This window comes from Pteronotus mesoamericanus, unplaced genomic scaffold, assembly GCF_021234165.1.
Source record: "Pteronotus mesoamericanus isolate MK-2021 breed Mesoamerican mustached bat unplaced genomic scaffold, CSHL_Meso_final contig_1161, whole genome shotgun sequence".
In the NCBI taxonomy this organism is placed as follows: Eukaryota; Metazoa; Chordata; class Mammalia; order Chiroptera; family Mormoopidae; genus Pteronotus; species Pteronotus mesoamericanus.
The window spans coordinates 46051-63004 of record NW_026555028.1 but is presented as its reverse complement, the minus strand read 5'-3'; the positions used below and the strand labels follow the sequence as shown (position 1 = coordinate 63004).

The 16954-nt window shown below is 41.8% G+C and overlaps 1 protein-coding gene across 2 annotated transcripts in view; it reads left to right on the top strand.

The window, feature by feature from the left end:
• The window catches only part of LYN (LYN proto-oncogene, Src family tyrosine kinase), a 125036-nt gene extending 108288 nt beyond the window's left edge, over positions 1-16748 (top strand). For both annotated transcript variants that reach the window (XM_054581869.1, XM_054581860.1), the window contains exons 11-13: positions 4326-4479; positions 7360-7491; positions 16096-16748. In XM_054581869.1, coding sequence (XP_054437844.1) covers positions 4326-4479; positions 7360-7491; positions 16096-16298 — 489 coding nt within the window. In that variant the 3' untranslated portion in view covers positions 16299-16748. The remainder of the gene's footprint in view (positions 1-4325; positions 4480-7359; positions 7492-16095) is intronic.
• Positions 16749-16954: the final 206 nt, after the last annotated feature.

The window sequence follows — 16954 nt, the reverse complement described above, 5'->3', positions numbered from 1 at the left end:
ATTCTGATGAAATAAGTCAGGGTCAGAGTTCAAAATGCCATACCTCTACCAAGCTCCCAGACCATGTCAAGGCTGCTCGTGGTCCGAGGGCCACTCTCAGTGTTGCGAGGGCCTAGGGCAGGTATCCGCGTGTGAGAATCCTCTGAGGAGGCCCCTCTCCTACAGGTTCAGGTTTAATTGGTTTAGAGTGCGGCCTGGGTGATGGTATTGTTTAAAAGCTCCCCAGGTATGCAGCCAGAGTTAATACCGGCATAAGGGTTAAAACATATTTTTACCACTAGATGTCCAAAAGGAAAATTAAAATCACTTCCAAACCATTGAACTAACCTATGGTGTGACTCTGGGAAAGTAATTTCCTTTTAGCACTTCAGATTTCCAAAGGGAATGGCAGTTAATGCTTTTTAAAAAATATATAGTGCCGTTTGGATGAAACAATATCTTAGCCTGGTTGTTTTCATTCTGACAAGAGTGTTAACCTTATCCAAGCCAAGCATATATCATCATCCATCTCATTTCCCTCTTTTTTGAGACAAAACTGGCTTTAAATCTCCTTAGTTTGATTTAGCATCTTGTAGACCAGACCTTCAAAATTCAGGCAAGATGGTCCCCCAGGGAATTAAAATTGGTTCCTGGGGGGTTGAAGAAATCTTAAAGGATATTACAATAGCTTGTGGCTCTCCGAACCTCAAATCTAGTTGATAAAATCTTATTTCTTTGTATTTAATATCTCCTATTAAGAATAAATAACTTTAATTAAAATTAAAATGTTTCTCCTTAGGGGATGACAATTTTAAAAGGTTGAGACACACTGTTCTAGAGGGAAAACACAAACCACGCTTGCAGATACCTCCTGAGATGGATATCCTGACCTCTACCAAGGGGAAGTTTTCTGACGGGTGAAATTTGTGCTTAACAATGAATTCTGGGAGGAACCTTCAAAAGGATTTTTCTTTCTTCCCAGTAAAAGAGTATTCTCTTGATTAAAAAATTAGAGTTCCTGGAGCATCTAGTTATCTATCCAATAACGAGCTCCTTGTTGATGTGACCTTCTGGAATGTGGTGTTGAGAGTGTGGATATCAAGGTAGACACACCTGATGTCCCTCTGGCTCTCTCCTTCACTCTGTGGCTTCCAGCAGGTTCCAAGCATCATTTGCATCTGTACAATGGAAATAAAATTTAACCTGGTGGACTTGGTATTCATATAAAACGTGCATTGGGTGTAAAGAATTTAATACAGTAGCTGGTACTTAATAAGTATTCAGTTAGTATTGGGAGACATAGTGGTTATTAATGTCTATCTATCTATTTCCTTGCCTATAAATCATCTGCCTACCTGTCATATCCTCATAGTAAAATACCTGTGGACACAAAACGGTATCTTGAACCTCAGATTCTTTTCTCACCAGACCTGAGCAACTCTATATAACTACCTCATGACTCAGCCTTTCTATGGAACAATAAGAAGCGGGAGGCGAGCACTCCCCTCTTTGGGGTCCGGATGGACAGCTGAGGCTGGTGGGAGGCCTTTATAGGACAGCTCTGTCTGCAGTGCTGACAGTTGTTAGACTAAGTGGCCTGGGGGAGGAAGAAGGTGTTCCAAGGAAGAAAAGTTGGTCTTAGACTTCATTAGCCGGAGTGGTCTCTGATTTCTTCCTGTTATTACAAAATAGAGCCAGATACACTTTAGCCAAAGTAAATACAACCAAAAAAAAAAAAAAGATTAAGGTTTAAAAAAAAAAACCCATGAAAGAATAATACATATAGACAAGAGAAATGATGATTTTTATATAAGAAAGCTGTAGTCTTTTATGACCTCAAAAGCAAGCCATGTCTGAAAGCTTTTATTTTGTTCCCATAACTGTTACTTGTTCAATTTGGCCAATGCTAGTGTTTTGAATCTTGGTCTTGGTGAATACTGTTATTGTTGTTTGGAACATGAGCTCCTTAAAGCACTCTGACATGGAAAAGAAAGCCAAAATAAACTGGGCTTGTTGTAAGTCCACCGTTGTTTCAGAGAATCATTTTTTTAAATGCATTCAGATTTAAAATGCAGAACTGGGGTAGGTGTGATTGAAACCTTATCCACAAGTTCCCAGAATGCCTTTCTTAACAAGCTGATCATTCAAACCCATCACCAAGAACGAGAGAGATGTGGGTCTTTGGTGCCATATCTTAGGGGCTCTTGCAGGGCCAATAGCAGGCATCTGTGTGGGTCAGTCAGCATCCTTAGAGGAGTGTGTTCAGAGCAGTTCCTGATTGCTACCGTCAACTGCAAACTCAGGCTGAAACTGGGACTGCAGCCAACTTTGGCTCGTTCAGGTTCCTGGCCCAGGTTGTATACAATTACTGAAATGTTACCTAAGTGTCCAAGAACAGGAATGTGCATACCCTACACTTTCCCTAAGGGGGTTGTATTCCTGCCATGACCATAGACAACTAAACAGGTAAGAAGCAGGGGCACTGGGACCACACACATCAAATGAGAAGAGTCAGGCCAGGCTTCTTAAAGGAAGTGACCTCTCAGCTGAAACCTACAAGGTGAACTGTGCTGGGAAGAGGGGCAGGGTGCGAATGTGCTGAGCAGAGGCAGGTGTGGAAGCCCAGATACAGGAGAGCAATGGTCACTGTGAGGAGGCAGGAGAGCTCAACAAGTGGCAGGTCATACAGGGCCCCGGCAGCTGACTTAAGGAGCTGGACCTGGTTGGCTTTGCACAACAGATTAAAGTGTTCCCTTTGAGGGGTGCAGGAGCCGAAACCATTATGGAAGTGGGCGCTGCCCGAGCTGTGCAGGCCGTGCCTAGGCTCCAAGTTCGCCTTGCGGGCGTCATGTGGCCTGGTCTCCGCTACCTATGCACTGCTCCTGTGCTGCCCCCATTGTTCTTGGTTACAGAACTGAACATTATTAAATGGTCATTTATACTAAAGAAAAAGGTTAGACCTCTTTTGTTCTTTCTGATTTATGATTTTCTCTGTTCAGTACAGTATTCCTTGGTGTTAGTCAGACTCGAACTGCTGGGCAGACAGGACTTTGAGACTAACCTAGTACACATCAATTATTATGTAAGTGATCTTGTGGCCACAAAGAAATATACTCTGGCAAATTCCTGCAGCTGTGTGCCAACATGATATTCTGGTAGCATTAAAAACCCAGCTCACTCTCCAAAGAACTTTCTTTGCATGAGGAGGTGTTTGGTGAAAAGGTGTAAGGTTCTAGTAGATACCGGTGAGAACAGAAAATACATAGGGTGTAACTTCTGTCCTGGAGGCATTTCCTGTTTATATAGCATAACAACTCTAAGCACATTAAACAACGTTCAAACAATGACAACACTATGATCAGTAGGTTCAAATGGTTTTTGTACAAATTGACCATTGCAGGCAGGTATCGAGGGAAGAGAAATTATAGTACCCAAGAATTAAGAGAAGGCCCTCTGAGCAGAAGGTGAGCTGAGGGATTTGCAAAATGGGGAAAGGTGTTCTAGAAGGAGGTCAAGGAGAAGCGTACCCAGTAGGTAGGAGCTAAACCTTTGCTAAGCAACATGGCCTGGCTGAACCCGGGGTTTGAATTGAGTCAGAAGGGGGCCTTCCCTGCCTTCCTCCCTCCCTTTCTCCCTCCCTTCCTTCTCTTCCTCTCTACCTTTGCCTCTTCCTTCCTTTCTTTTAGATAGTTATCTTAATATTCTGGTACTATTTTCCTTAAAATCCTGATTTTCTAGTAAGTAATGTATAGTAGTTTCACCTCCCCTATTTTATTGTTTTGTTTAAATCCTGAATTCTTTCCTGCCATCACACTTTGCTGTCAGAGTGAATCTTTGGGCATCCTGGAGGGACTGAACAGAGAGAACTGGGGGAACCAGTTCCATGCTGCTGATTAACCTGACAGGGAGGACGCTGCTGACCAAGGACATTCTGTTCTTGATACCCTAATAACTTACTTGTGTCAGCACGTCACTTTCTCCAGCTCTGTTCTCTCATTTGAAAAACTGGGAAAATGACATCTGTATACTTACCTGCAAGAATTTAGCAGAGTCTTAAAAAGCTTCTCCACACATTAGAAAATGTTGCGATGTAGCTATTTAAAAGATCATGTTGAGTCTTTACCATTATGTTGAGTGAATATTACCATCACTGAAGATTTTGGGGGGCAGTTATTTTAGAAAAGATTCAGAGTGGTGATTGTCATTTAGCCACCGTTTTTAAAACTTGAATGATCAGGCTAACATGCATGAAAGGATTTCAGGAACTCAGCAGTTTTTTGGATTTTCCTCGATGGCGCTCTATGATAGTCTACCCTGAACTGAAAAGTGCAATCTTCTATTTTCAGATCGCAGAGGGAATGGCATACATCGAGAGGAAGAACTACATTCACCGAGACCTGCGAGCAGCTAATGTCCTGGTCTCCGAGTCACTAATGTGCAAAATTGCCGACTTCGGCCTTGCTCGCGTGATTGAGGATAACGAGTACACGGCAAGGGAGGGTATGTTCCCCTCATGATCATTAGGTGTTTTGTTATTGTTTAGCTTTATTTTTGTCCATTTTTAACAGCAATAACAATAGTCATTTTTTAAAAAGAACTCATTTGGTAAAATATTCTAAATGTACCATAGTTGCTGTTTGTGGTTCTACTCTTAATATTTGTTTAAAAAAATCGCTCTCTTGTTTAGTTCTACGTGATACTTTTATAACATTTACAGAGGCTATCATTTGTATTTTAAGTAAGCAAAGCAAAACACAAAGAGTTTGGTAAAGTCAAGGTTCTTTGTTTATATTATACATTAAACCTTTTCACCCAAATAATTAAGTACACTTTTTTACTATATAGAGAAAATATTTGTAACAATTATTTCATATTCTGTATTCTGGCCTTTTAATTACAAATTAAACCAGAAATTATTACACACATAGAAGGAAATATAATGCTTCAAAAATACACTCCTTTACTTTCCCACATTTCATATTATAAACATGAGTCCAAAATGCACAGAGAGGCCCTGGCTGGGTAGCTCAGTTGGTCCTGATAAGCCAAGGTTTGGGATTTGATCCCCAGTCAGGGCACGTATAAGGAACAACCAATGAATGCATAAAGAAGTAGAACAACAAGTCGATGTTTCTCTCCCTCTCTCCTCCTCTCTGTCTCCCTTCCTCTCTCTAAAATCAATAAGTAAAATTCTTTTTAAAAATGCACTGAAAACCAAAGGGGAAGAGCTGAGGGAGGGAAGGAGGGAGGGGGCAAGGGAAAGTGGTGGGGGGAGGCAGAGACAAATGTATTTGAAAAAATAAATTAAAATAAAATTTTAAAGAAAAATGCACTGAGAGGCATAGATCTCCTGGTTCCTGGCATGTTGCTCCATGTCGAGCCATGTCTGGGCTGCACTGGCCTTTCCTGTTCCCTACTTGTCCGTGATGCTTATGGCCTGAGGATTCTGAAGGTCTCCCTCACCAAAGTTGAGTGAATATTTTTGCAGTGCTTTCTCTCTTCCAAAAGAGCCAAGCACTTACTGACATTCCTAAGAATTATTAAACAAGGATTATTTTCCTTTAAACTACATGAGTGTTATTTCTGCAAGGCGTCCGTGGGACTTACAGAGGTGACAAACACATTGAAACATCACTTTGGTTTGTGTGGCGTTTCTTGCCTCCATCATATTTAAGGTGATTCTCCTCCTGCCTGAATCCTATGTTCTCTTAAATGGGTTATTACTTATCCTTGCCCTTAATCACCTTTGACAAAAAGGTAGGTACAGGAGAACAGTTTGAGGAAAAGCAGTTAAAAAAATAATAGCGAAAATGTAGTGAGCATTTGCAGCGTGGCAGGCACTATTCTAAGTGTTTGTCATTCATTATCTCATTTATGATGATGATGATTCCCGTCTTATAGGTGAGGAAAGGGAGAGGTTCAGCAGCTTCTGAGGTCCCACAGTAAGTGGTAGAGCCAGGATTCAAACCCACGAGATCCAGCTTCAAAGTACATGAGCTGGAATGTATTCCACTGGTTTTGTCAAATTTGACAAGCCTAGAGTCTCACAAGAATAACTGTTCTCATGAATGAGACAGGCGGCTTGGTGCAGAGAGCTCAGGTTCTAGAATTAAACAGTAATGCAATGTACCTTCCATTGGTATTTACCCTGTGCTAAGCATACAGGTCAAACCACTTAACCCTGACAGCAACCTGCGGAGGTTCGGTTGTTTCATTTTACAGATGGAGGTGCCAAGAAGGCACAAAGACAGTAAGTGATTTGCCGGGGGTCCCACCAAGAGGGAATCAGCAGAACCGGATTGAAACCCAGCTGTAGCCCCGGGGCCCTCCTTGCACTGCTGCCCCCAGGCAGGGCATTTCATGCTGGAATGAGCTACACTGAGTGCTCCACACTCAGTAGCTGCTCTGCGAAGCTTTCTTCTGTCCTTTTTGTTCTTATTCTGATTTCCGATTTTGGATGACACCACAACAAATTCTAAAGCAAAGACATGATAAAGGCAAATATGTTTAAAACATCTTTTTAAGTTGTGCTGGAAACCCCTAGCCTTCCCGGGCGTAGGAGTGACAGTCCGTGCCTGAGTCCCCACTTTCCCCAACGGGACCCTGGAGTTCCTCGGGCCAGGTTTGCTTCTCATGTGACCTAATGGCTAGGTGTCCCTTAGCCTCCCCAGCTTCTAATGGGAAACCTAGTATCACCACTGCCTCATTCTGGGCAAATCATCATCCCACCCAATTCCTAAAAGTGTAATAATGTCTAGCTGATTCCTTCAAATGAAAGTAGGAAACATTCAAGTTCGCAGTACCATCTGAAGCTCCTTTTGGTGGGGGCTTAGCAAGAGACATTTATATTCCATATAAACATAATATGAGTTAATTAGAGAAAATGTGAACACTAAAGATATACACTGGGTCGGGCAAAAGTAGGTTTACAGTTTGTAAGGCAAAAAATACAATAATTAATAAGTAATAATACAAGAATAAACTGTTCCACATACTCACAACTGTAAACCTACTTTTGCCACAGCCTCTATATGTTTTAGATGCTGGTGCTGAGGGACAGATGGACAAGCTAAGAATAAATGCCTTCACAGTCTGTGTCATGTGCATTTCCATGTAAAGTGAGCTGGTCAGGATACCCCTGGGAGGTGACACAAGAAACTTTACTCCTTAACAGGGAAATGCCCAAATGGGAAACAGAGGGAGGCCGGCAAACATTTTAAGTACAACATTTTGTATCATCTTTATTTTGCACCATGTGTTACCTATTCAAAACAAATAATCATAATTTTCTCAAAAGAAGGAAAATATGAGGATCACATGGCCATGACTTTTGGTGTTAGATCAGAGGCTCAAGTAAGACTCCTGTGTCTTCTCCCTTAGGTGCTAAATTCCCCATCAAGTGGACAGCTCCAGAAGCAATCAACTTTGGATGTTTCACTATTAAGTCTGATGTGTGGTCCTTCGGAATTCTCCTATATGAAATCGTCACCTATGGGAAAATTCCTTACCCAGGTATCCTTTATCTACCTATTGCCATTCAAGTGGTACAGATGAGAAAAAAAGCCAAAGGCATGAGGCTTTAAAAAACATTTATAAGCCCCTATCTAAAAGCTAAGAATAAGCCTTTTGTGCTAGAACTTGATTTTGACTCTTTAGTAGAAAGTGTTCTAAAATATAACTTAACCACTTCTCCGCCCTCTTATTTGAGTGCATATTCTTTTTCTTCGCTAATTCATTCCACCACTTACTTCATGCCTAAACGATGCCTGGCACCGTCATGGGTGTGTGCGTATGAGGATGGAGTAGAGGATTAGACACAGGTGCTCCTGCTAAGCCATGCACCTGATGGAGAACACAAACACAGAAAAGGGGATTTACAGCGCTTTCTGGTTCATCCTGAAACAGAATTTTGTATAAAGTATTTTGGAGTCCCTGCCTTTTCAAGAAGAAACCACCTTAGATCTTTAACTGACAGGATACAAGTATTCAGTGTTTCCAGATTCCTGGCACCTGAAGCCCTGGAGCCAGATTCCGCCAGGCCTCCCTGTTCCAGGATCTGGGATGGAAAGGGCAAGAGAGAGATTTCTCCCAAACCCTTCACATTCTTTTAATGCTTGGCTTTTAACACAGTTGATTGATAAGGTGAAGTTAAGATTAAATACTTAATGTTTAAGCCATTTCCTCATTGAAAAAAAAATAATGGAAGGTGTCAGGCACTCTCCACACGCCCAGATGCAGGAGTCATAGCTAATATCCTGCCCTTGAGAGTGATTATTCTGGCACAGAGAGACTGATAATCAAATAAACAGTCTGTGCATGAAGCGCACTGTGGAGAGTGTGTGAAGTGGTCTAGGGATTAGCAGGGGGAGGGGGGGAGGGGGAGGGGAGGGCTGCTGGTTTTATACAGTGGTCCTGCAGGGGCTCCGCACTGGGCGTGAGTGAGGAAGCGGCGGGGCCATCGGGGGCTGCGTGTTCTGCAGGGGAACCGCGGGCGCATGGGATCCCCAACAGCCGCAGGAGGCCATGTGGTTTAGGCCTCAAAGGCTGAATGAATTAATGAAAGAATAATGCTTCTAGGACATTTCATTGTCTCCATGCTTTGGATGAGAAAGTTGGGATGAGAGAGGTAGAGAAGACCACAGAGTTGGGGATGGAGTGGATAGAGGGGCCTCAGAGGCCACAGAAGAGCTTCACATTTTACTTTGCACGAGACGGAAGCCAAGGAAGGCTTTCGATGAAGCGGTGATGCAGCTTTCCTGCTTTTGATCACCCTCACTATTGTTCAGGGATGAGCCACGGAAAGCTGGGAGTGGGCCCCAGCTGGAAGGGGAGGGCCTTTAGGTGGTGCCTGCCCAGTGGAGCTGACTCTCACTTGAAATCTCCTTTGTGACATTTTATATTCCGATTGCCACTCTGCTCTAGACATTGCAGTGAATGGATAACACTCCTGTAAAGTAGGGAAAGTATTTCTTGACCAACCCTGATGTCTGACATTTTATATCTCTATATATAGATATATAATTTATGTCTATATGTATCTACAGAGAAAGATTATATATTTAGATTATATATATAATCCGATAACTGATTAAATGATCATGTGAACTCATAAAATGATATTGTGTGACGTGCTCCACGGTGATGTACAGATGAGGCCCTGGGGCTCAGAGGAGACTCTTGCCCGGAATGTGTCGCTAGCTCTTGGCCGAGCAGCGTCTAAACCCCTGGCCTATGTGGCCTCTTGAGGTCACTCTTGCTGACTGTGCTCTATGCCCAGATTTGAAAATATTTGTGGTGAAAAATTATAAAAAATGTAAAAGAATCAGTAGAAAAATGATGAGAATCTCTCTCTCTCTCTCTCTCTCTTACACACACACACACACACACACACACACACACACACACACAGGACCAACCAGAAAGTATTGAATGGTCTATTCCCCAGTTAGCTTGTCCTTTGTAAGGACTGGAATGCGGTGCCTTCGGCAGATCTGGACTGAAGATGTTTCCAGTCACAAAACTTAAATGTTATCAGAGCCTCTACCATTAGGAAAGGTGAACAGAGCAAACAATCCAATTAACTTAATCTCGGAAGATTCAACTCACAGAGAGCAAAAAAATGGTAAACATTGCCAGAACCTGCCATTGCCATCACTGTTAAGAAAACTGATTGAGAACATTTTCTTTACTGGGAAAGTGCTAGATACATTAACTTTGTAAAAATGGTTTAAAAGTTATATGTCTGTCTTTGAAAAATAAAACGGAGATAAAAATAAAGGGTGGGGAAAAAAAGCAGTAAGAAAGCTACATAGAAACACATATTTTTAGAAGAAAAAACTAAAAACTATGTAATATATCAAAATGTTACTGTGCTTGGGGAATGAGATAATATGTTACATTAATTTTCTTCTTCATACAGTTTTGAAGTTTCCCATATTTTACCATTATGCTTTCATTAAATATTTTAATACTTGTCTAAGTAATACATGCAGATGAAAAAATCAGATAGCACAAAAACGCTTCTAACCTCCTGCTTATAGATGCTCCTCACAGGCATCTACTAATATTTACTGTTCATAGTTCTAAATATTACACTATTATTTCTTAAGTAAAGTTTTTTCCCCTAATTTTACTTATTAAATAAGAATATGGTCACTTGGTTCTAAATTCAAGAGATACAAAGAGGCATACGATGAAAGATGTGTCTTTTACCCCTGCTCCCCAGCCATAACAGAACAACATTTTGGGAATATGAGAGAGAATAAATGATACAATTCTGTCAAGAAAGTTATTGAATAAACTTCTAGTAATCAAATACTAAATGTGTAGGTGTAAGTATCATGTAGGAGTGTCATTCCTATTTACATCCCATTCATTGAAATAGATACTTTGAGCAGGCACTGCTAACACCACCAACTTCTGTGCACATCAGAATATAGTCCAGGAAATAGACTTTTTTTGGTAACATTACTTTTTAGAAAAAGACTTTGTAACTATTAATTATATTTTGGGCATATCTCAAAACTCCTTTGACTCTAATTACTGTCAGTCCATTTCAAAAAATTTTTGTTGTGTTTTGAAGTCTGTAGCTCCCATAAGCTGAAAGGCATGAGGAATTTTCTCCAAACATTTTCTTATTCTTCCTGATGACCGAACACTGAATGAGCAAAGGTCGTTTATCACAGTTGCTACTGTACCTGGTTTTGGAGTTTCTCCTCATGAAAATTTGAGGCATTGATGTTATCATTCTGCTTTTAATTCCTACTTAGAAGATCAAGTACATTCCCAAATAGGACTTTTTCTTGAGAGACTCATGACCTAACTAAAATTAAGTAGCTAAATAAGTACAATCACCAAATTTGCTTATGTTATGAATGCTACAACACAAAACCCTTTCACCAAGAACTTTAATCAAATTATTCCCCTGAATACACCTTCTGAAGTGCCTGGGCCGAAGGCTGACGGCTTCTGATTCTGTCCTCTGTCTAAGATCTCATTTCTGCTATGGAAGAACCCAGGGTCTCCCGTTATCCCTGAAATTTCTATACTTTGGTGTAATGCTTTGTCATTTCTGTGTTATGCTGGGTCCTTGTTTTGTCCTTTCTATTTGGAAACTTATAGTCATAAATTCTAGGAAATTTTCATAGGTTGCTTCTTTGAAAATTTCCTCCTCTCTACTTTTGATTCTATTTCTGAATCACTTGCTAGTAATATGGTAGACCTGCTGGAGAGATTCTCTGACTCTCATGTCTGCTCTTTCTGTCCCTGTCATTCAGTCCTTCCCTACTGCCCTCAGGCTTACCTTCTCCCCTTCCTCTGATGAGATATCATGGGAACAAGGGTCTCTGGACCTCCAGGCTTACTTGTCAGCACCCTCCCAGGCTTCAGGACTGTTCTCTGGGGCCACTGAGCTCCTTCCTAAGAGCATACTGTGACCAGGGTGAGCATTTTCAACAGGATGAGTTCCCTGGATCTGAATCACAGAGGGCACTGAGATGCTACATACGGTTGGTGAGAAACAGAAAAGACATGATGCTTGGGAAACCTTTGTCATTTTCAACCCTGCCTGTGGGGTACAAGCCTGGATGTCCACATTCTGGAGGCTCACTGGGGAGGGGGCATATGTGTGTGTGTGTGTGTGTGTGGTTGGTTGGTTGGTTGGTTTTGGATTCTTTTTATTATAGTAAAATATAAACAGAATAAAATTTACAATCTTACCATTTTTTTAAAGGTTTTATTTATTTATTTTTAGACAGAGGGGAAGGGAGGGAAAGAGGAACATCAATGTGTGGTTGCCTCTCATGTGCTCGCTACCGGGGACCTGGTCCGCCACCCAGGCATGTGCCCTGACCGGGAATCGAGCCGGCAGCCCTTTGATTCGCAGGCCAGTCCTCAATCCACTGAGCCACACCAGCCAGGGCTCATCTTAACCATTTTTAAGTGTACAGTTCAGTGACATTAATTAAATGCAGCACAATGTTGTGCAACCATCACCACCATTTCCAGAGCTATTGCATCTTTCCCAAACTGACGGTGTATCCATTACACACTAACTTTCCATTTCCCCAACCCCTCAGTCCCTGGCAACCTGTATTTTACTGTCTGTCGCTATGAATTCAACTACTTAGGTGCCTCCTGTTAAGTGGAACCATACTGTATTTGTCCCTCTGTGTCTGGCTGACTTCACTCAGCATAATGTCCTCAAGTTTCATCCACGTTCAGAGGTATCAGATGCACCTCGCTTTTTCATGGTCAGCCTTTCTCCTCACTCCGTCCCACTCTTTGCCCCACCTTCCCTGGGCCTGGCGTTCCTTCAGTTTCTCCAGTGTTACCCTGGCGCACCTGCCAGGCAGGCTTTATAGGTACCTTCCTGTCTGCCGCCACCCACCTCACCTTTGCATGTGTGGTAACTGTGGAGCGTCGCAGGTGCAGTGGGTGTGAGGACACATCCCACCCATCCTTTCCTGCAGGCATTGTAGTTTCACTCTCCTCCTCTTGACGCAGACCACTTCTGCCGCTGGTTGACACCTTCAACCAGCTTCATCAAGAACAGACTTAAAGTTTGTTTCTTGCTCTCTTTTGTGGGGAATGAATTAAAGAGGGGGAAATGGGGGATGGGGCAAAGATCTTTACTTCACTATCTTAAAAGGAAAACTATAATAATATTTACATTTTAATCTTCTAAAAAAACTAAAGGGGATCTTTGTGCTTTTCTTTCATAAAGAGAAAGGAGGTTTGAAAATGACAAAGGTTTCCGAAGCCTCATGTCTTTCCTGGCTGATTCTTACCAACCATATGCAGCGTCTCAGTGCCCTTTGTGACTCAGAGCCAGGAAACTCGTCCCACTGCAATGCTCACCCTGGTCACAGCATGCTCAGAAATAACGAATTTGCCATTCTGGAAGTATTATTGAGACTGTGGTCCCATGGTAGCTGGTACTTCCTTCCTCTCACACACATCGAGGGCCCTTTTGTCTTTAAGATTGTCGCAGTTCCCCGAACTGCTGGGCTCTCATCTCCAGTCGCAAATACCATGTTCCTTTCTAATCTCTGCTGTGTTTCATTTTTCTCCTTTCTGTGCTCCTTCACCAACCTTTAGTCTTTGCTAACTCTTATCCACTCCAGATGTCACTTCCCGCTCCCACTTACCCCCTTCCCTGTCCTGGGGTCATCTTCCCCACGGGGCTGGGTGCCACTTGAGGACAAGTCTCTGCCATCATTATCCTTGTATCTCTCAGAGCTTAGTGCTAGCTGATACCCATAGGAAGTACTCAATAAATGCTTGTTGAAAGAATGAAGGATGGGTTACGAAAGTGCTTGCATTTTAAGATCACCAGTCAATGGGTGTTTGCTGCTTTTGACCTAACAACAGGCAAATTACCAAATATCAGTTTTAATCTTAGACTTTAATTTAAGACTTATTTAATAGCCTTATTTTGTTTATTGGTTGACTTTTACAGTAAAAGATAGACTCCAGATTTTCTTTCTTTTGTTCTTATCAAATTAAATTCCCCAGGCAGAATGGAGCATGCCTGGCCTTTTTCTGCATCGAAAGAGTTCTTCAGCATTAGGAGAACATGAGAACAAGGAAGAAAAGTCTGCAGTGGGTTTAGGGGCCCTAGAAAGGTTTATTTTCTGTGGGCGCGTTCTGACCTTTTATGCCACTGGGGGTTCTCCAGGAAGGAAGTGAAAGATATCCCTAACCAAGTTCACGGGTCCAACTGCTGTTTCTATCGCCCTGCATGTTAGTCCCCCCAGCAGGATCCCAGACCCACACCCAATCCCCATGAGGAAGTAAACACAGAGATCTCTTCTGAAAGTTATTTGAGTGAACTTGTCTAGTTTCAACAGTCAAGACAATGTCGCAGCCACAAATTTTACAGAGACGAGAACCCCAAATAAAGAACGTGATACTAATCAGCCCCTTGGTTCCAAGCAATGAGAATCAAGTGAAGTCTTCTAGTTAGAGCACGCCAGTTACACAAGTATTGGAAGACGGTATTTCAGAAATTGACATAAGAAAAAGTAACTCACCATCTAAACAACTTTCCAAAGAGCTTAGAAATTATAAGTTTGCTCGGATCTTCCATTTCAAAACCAAGGGTGCTTTTCAGACAAAAACAATCATGTCTTCTTTCAGAGGTTTAAATCCAGGCAGAGCCTTTCAGTCACTGTGTCCTTAGAGGAAAAAAGGTGAGTTAAGGGCAGAGTTCAAAGGTCACTGATCATGACCCATGCTAAGAAATACACAGAAACCTACTCCATATATAGAACAAAACTTTCATAAACCACACTAATTTTTACATATATAGTGCCTTCTGATCTTTCTTCATTCTGTTAATTTTTTTTCAAATATTGGTTGCTCCCTAAAAAATGAATTTGTTGATTCCAAATGGGTGGTGACCCATAATTTGAAAAACACTGCTTAGAGAGTAAATTCTAAAGTAAATTTTGTTCCGAAGCTGATAAAAGACATTTTTCCTACGCTTCAAGCTATCTTTTAGAGTCATTCTGATGACCACTAGTGGCAAAATGCATGGCTAAGGAAAGGAGATAGCTATGGAAAGGGAATTGGTTTTGATGGAGTTCCACATATGGCGAATAGAGTACATATCCTTTTTCTTTTTAATTTTCTATTTATTGGTTTTAGAGAAACAGAGAAAGGTAGACAGATAGAGAAACATTAATTTGTCATTCCACTTATTTATGTATTTATTGGTTGATTCTTGTATGTGCCTTGACTGATGATTCAACCAGTAACCCTGGCAAATCGGGGTGACGCTCTAACCAACTGAGCTTCCCGGCCAGGGAAGTAGTGTACACATGTTGCATGAAAATATTCCAGATGAAACACAGCTCCTCCCTAGAGAAGTTCCTATCTCTACAGAATAAGGTATACACAAAATAGGCAATGCATACAGATATGGGTGAGTGCTGCTAAAACCTCTACATTAGCTCATTTCTCTGTCCTATTTTAATAAGGGAGGAAAATGTTATTAAATGGTCCTTTTTTCTTAAAATTATTTCAATAACAAAGATCAGAAGTTAAGCATCTGAACTACTGTGAGACATTTGACCGTCCTCCACGACCAGTCCTCTCACAGAGCCCTGTAGGAACAACACTGCCTAGTTCCCTCATGGGATATCGAGAACACACACGTTCTAGAGTCAGTGTGAGCTCTGACTCTAGCCTGTGCGGAGGACGGGCAATTTAATAATTGGGACATAGTCAGTTGTCTTAGTTGATTTAAGGATCCTGACTTCTTTAAGTAAATTTACAATGAAGAACTGATTTTTAAAAATATTAGTATGAGATAATGTATGTGCATATGATTTTGATGATGTATTACAGATAGAAGCTGAAAAAATACTACAAAAGAAATTAACATTGAGGGTTCAGGGTGGGCTTGAGTAGACCATTCACAAAGTCAGTCAAGTCCAGTATCCTTTTGTTGTGAAAGAACTTGCTTTGTCTTCTACTTACCACATTTGCTTGTTTACTTTTGGCAAACTGAATGCTGTGTTGATTCCCATTATGCTAAAATTTATGGTATTTAGTTGCTTACGGAAGCATTCTCAGCCTTCATATCAGTTTCTTAGGGCGTCCATAACAAAATGCCACCGCCTGAGTGGCTCAAACAACAGAAATGATTTTCTCACAGGTTTGGAGGCCAGAGGTCTGAGAGCAAGGTGTTGGCAGGGCTGGTTTTTCCTGAGGCTTCTCCTTGGCTCGGAGGTGGACATCTCACTGTGTCCTCACACAGCCTTTCCTCTGTGCACATGGGTCCCGGGTCTGTTTGTGTCCTGATCTCTTCTTGTAAGAACACCGGTCTGGTTGGGTTGGGCCTACCCTAAAGGCCTCATTTTAATCTGATGACCTCTTTAAAGGCCTTATCTGTAAATACAGTCACATTCTGAGGTACCGGGGGCTAGAACCTCAACATACAAATTTGCAGGGTCATGATTCAGCCCACAGCAGCCTCTAGAGCTTGCTTTAATAATGAATGCGGGAGGTGGGTAGCAAGACCAGTGCAATGCTTACTCCTCAGTCAGGTTGCTAAATGGTATGGCTTTTTAAATTTTTATTATTATTATTATTATTATTATTTTGCTTTAGGGAGAACTAATGCTGATGTGATGACCGCGCTGTCTCAGGGCTACAGGATGCCCCGCATGGAGAACTGCCCAGAGGAGCTCTATGAAATCATGAAGATGTGCTGGAAAGAAAAGGCAGAAGAGAGGCCAACATTTGATTACCTGCAGAGCGTCTTGGATGATTTCTACACTGCCACAGAAGGCCAGTATCAGCAGCAGCCTTAGAGCACAGGACGACCTGTGGCCCTTCTCAGGGACAGCTGCCTCATTAAAGAAGAAACAATAACTACTGGATGCATTAGTTTTCATGTGCTAAGATCATCTACTGTCCCTGCTTCCTGAAATGAGGCTAAATTACTCAGGAAGAAACACTGTCTACATGGAAGAGTATCTTCTCCTCACCAGAGGATGCCCACGGCTCTGCCCCTTGGCCTGCCCCCAACTGGCCATCTTGCTTGGCTAGACCAACATCTGAATACAGTCTTCTGAGGAAAAAACACCTGTTCTACCCAAAATACGCCAACTTTGGCCTCTTGTTTACAATTGGATGTGTGACTGAGAGGTTCAGAGGCCATTTCCATAAATCTCAACTAGTACAACTAAACTCATTTATAAAAGTAAAATAACCAGATACCTATCATGGCACTTCTTTGTATTTTCTCTATGCTTTGGCTTATTTGATTAAAAATTACTAATCCAACCTGTTAGATTTTGCAGGTGAAGTCAGAAGCTTGAAAATATCTTTCCCAGATTTCAGTGATTACCCCTCCACCTGCAATCTGTTCAGTGTTTCCATCTGTGGAGACTGCCCAGCACCCCCAGGGATGAAGCAGCTATGCTTTCCTGGTCTCTTTCCTGTAGAAGTGTCATTTGTGGGCCAT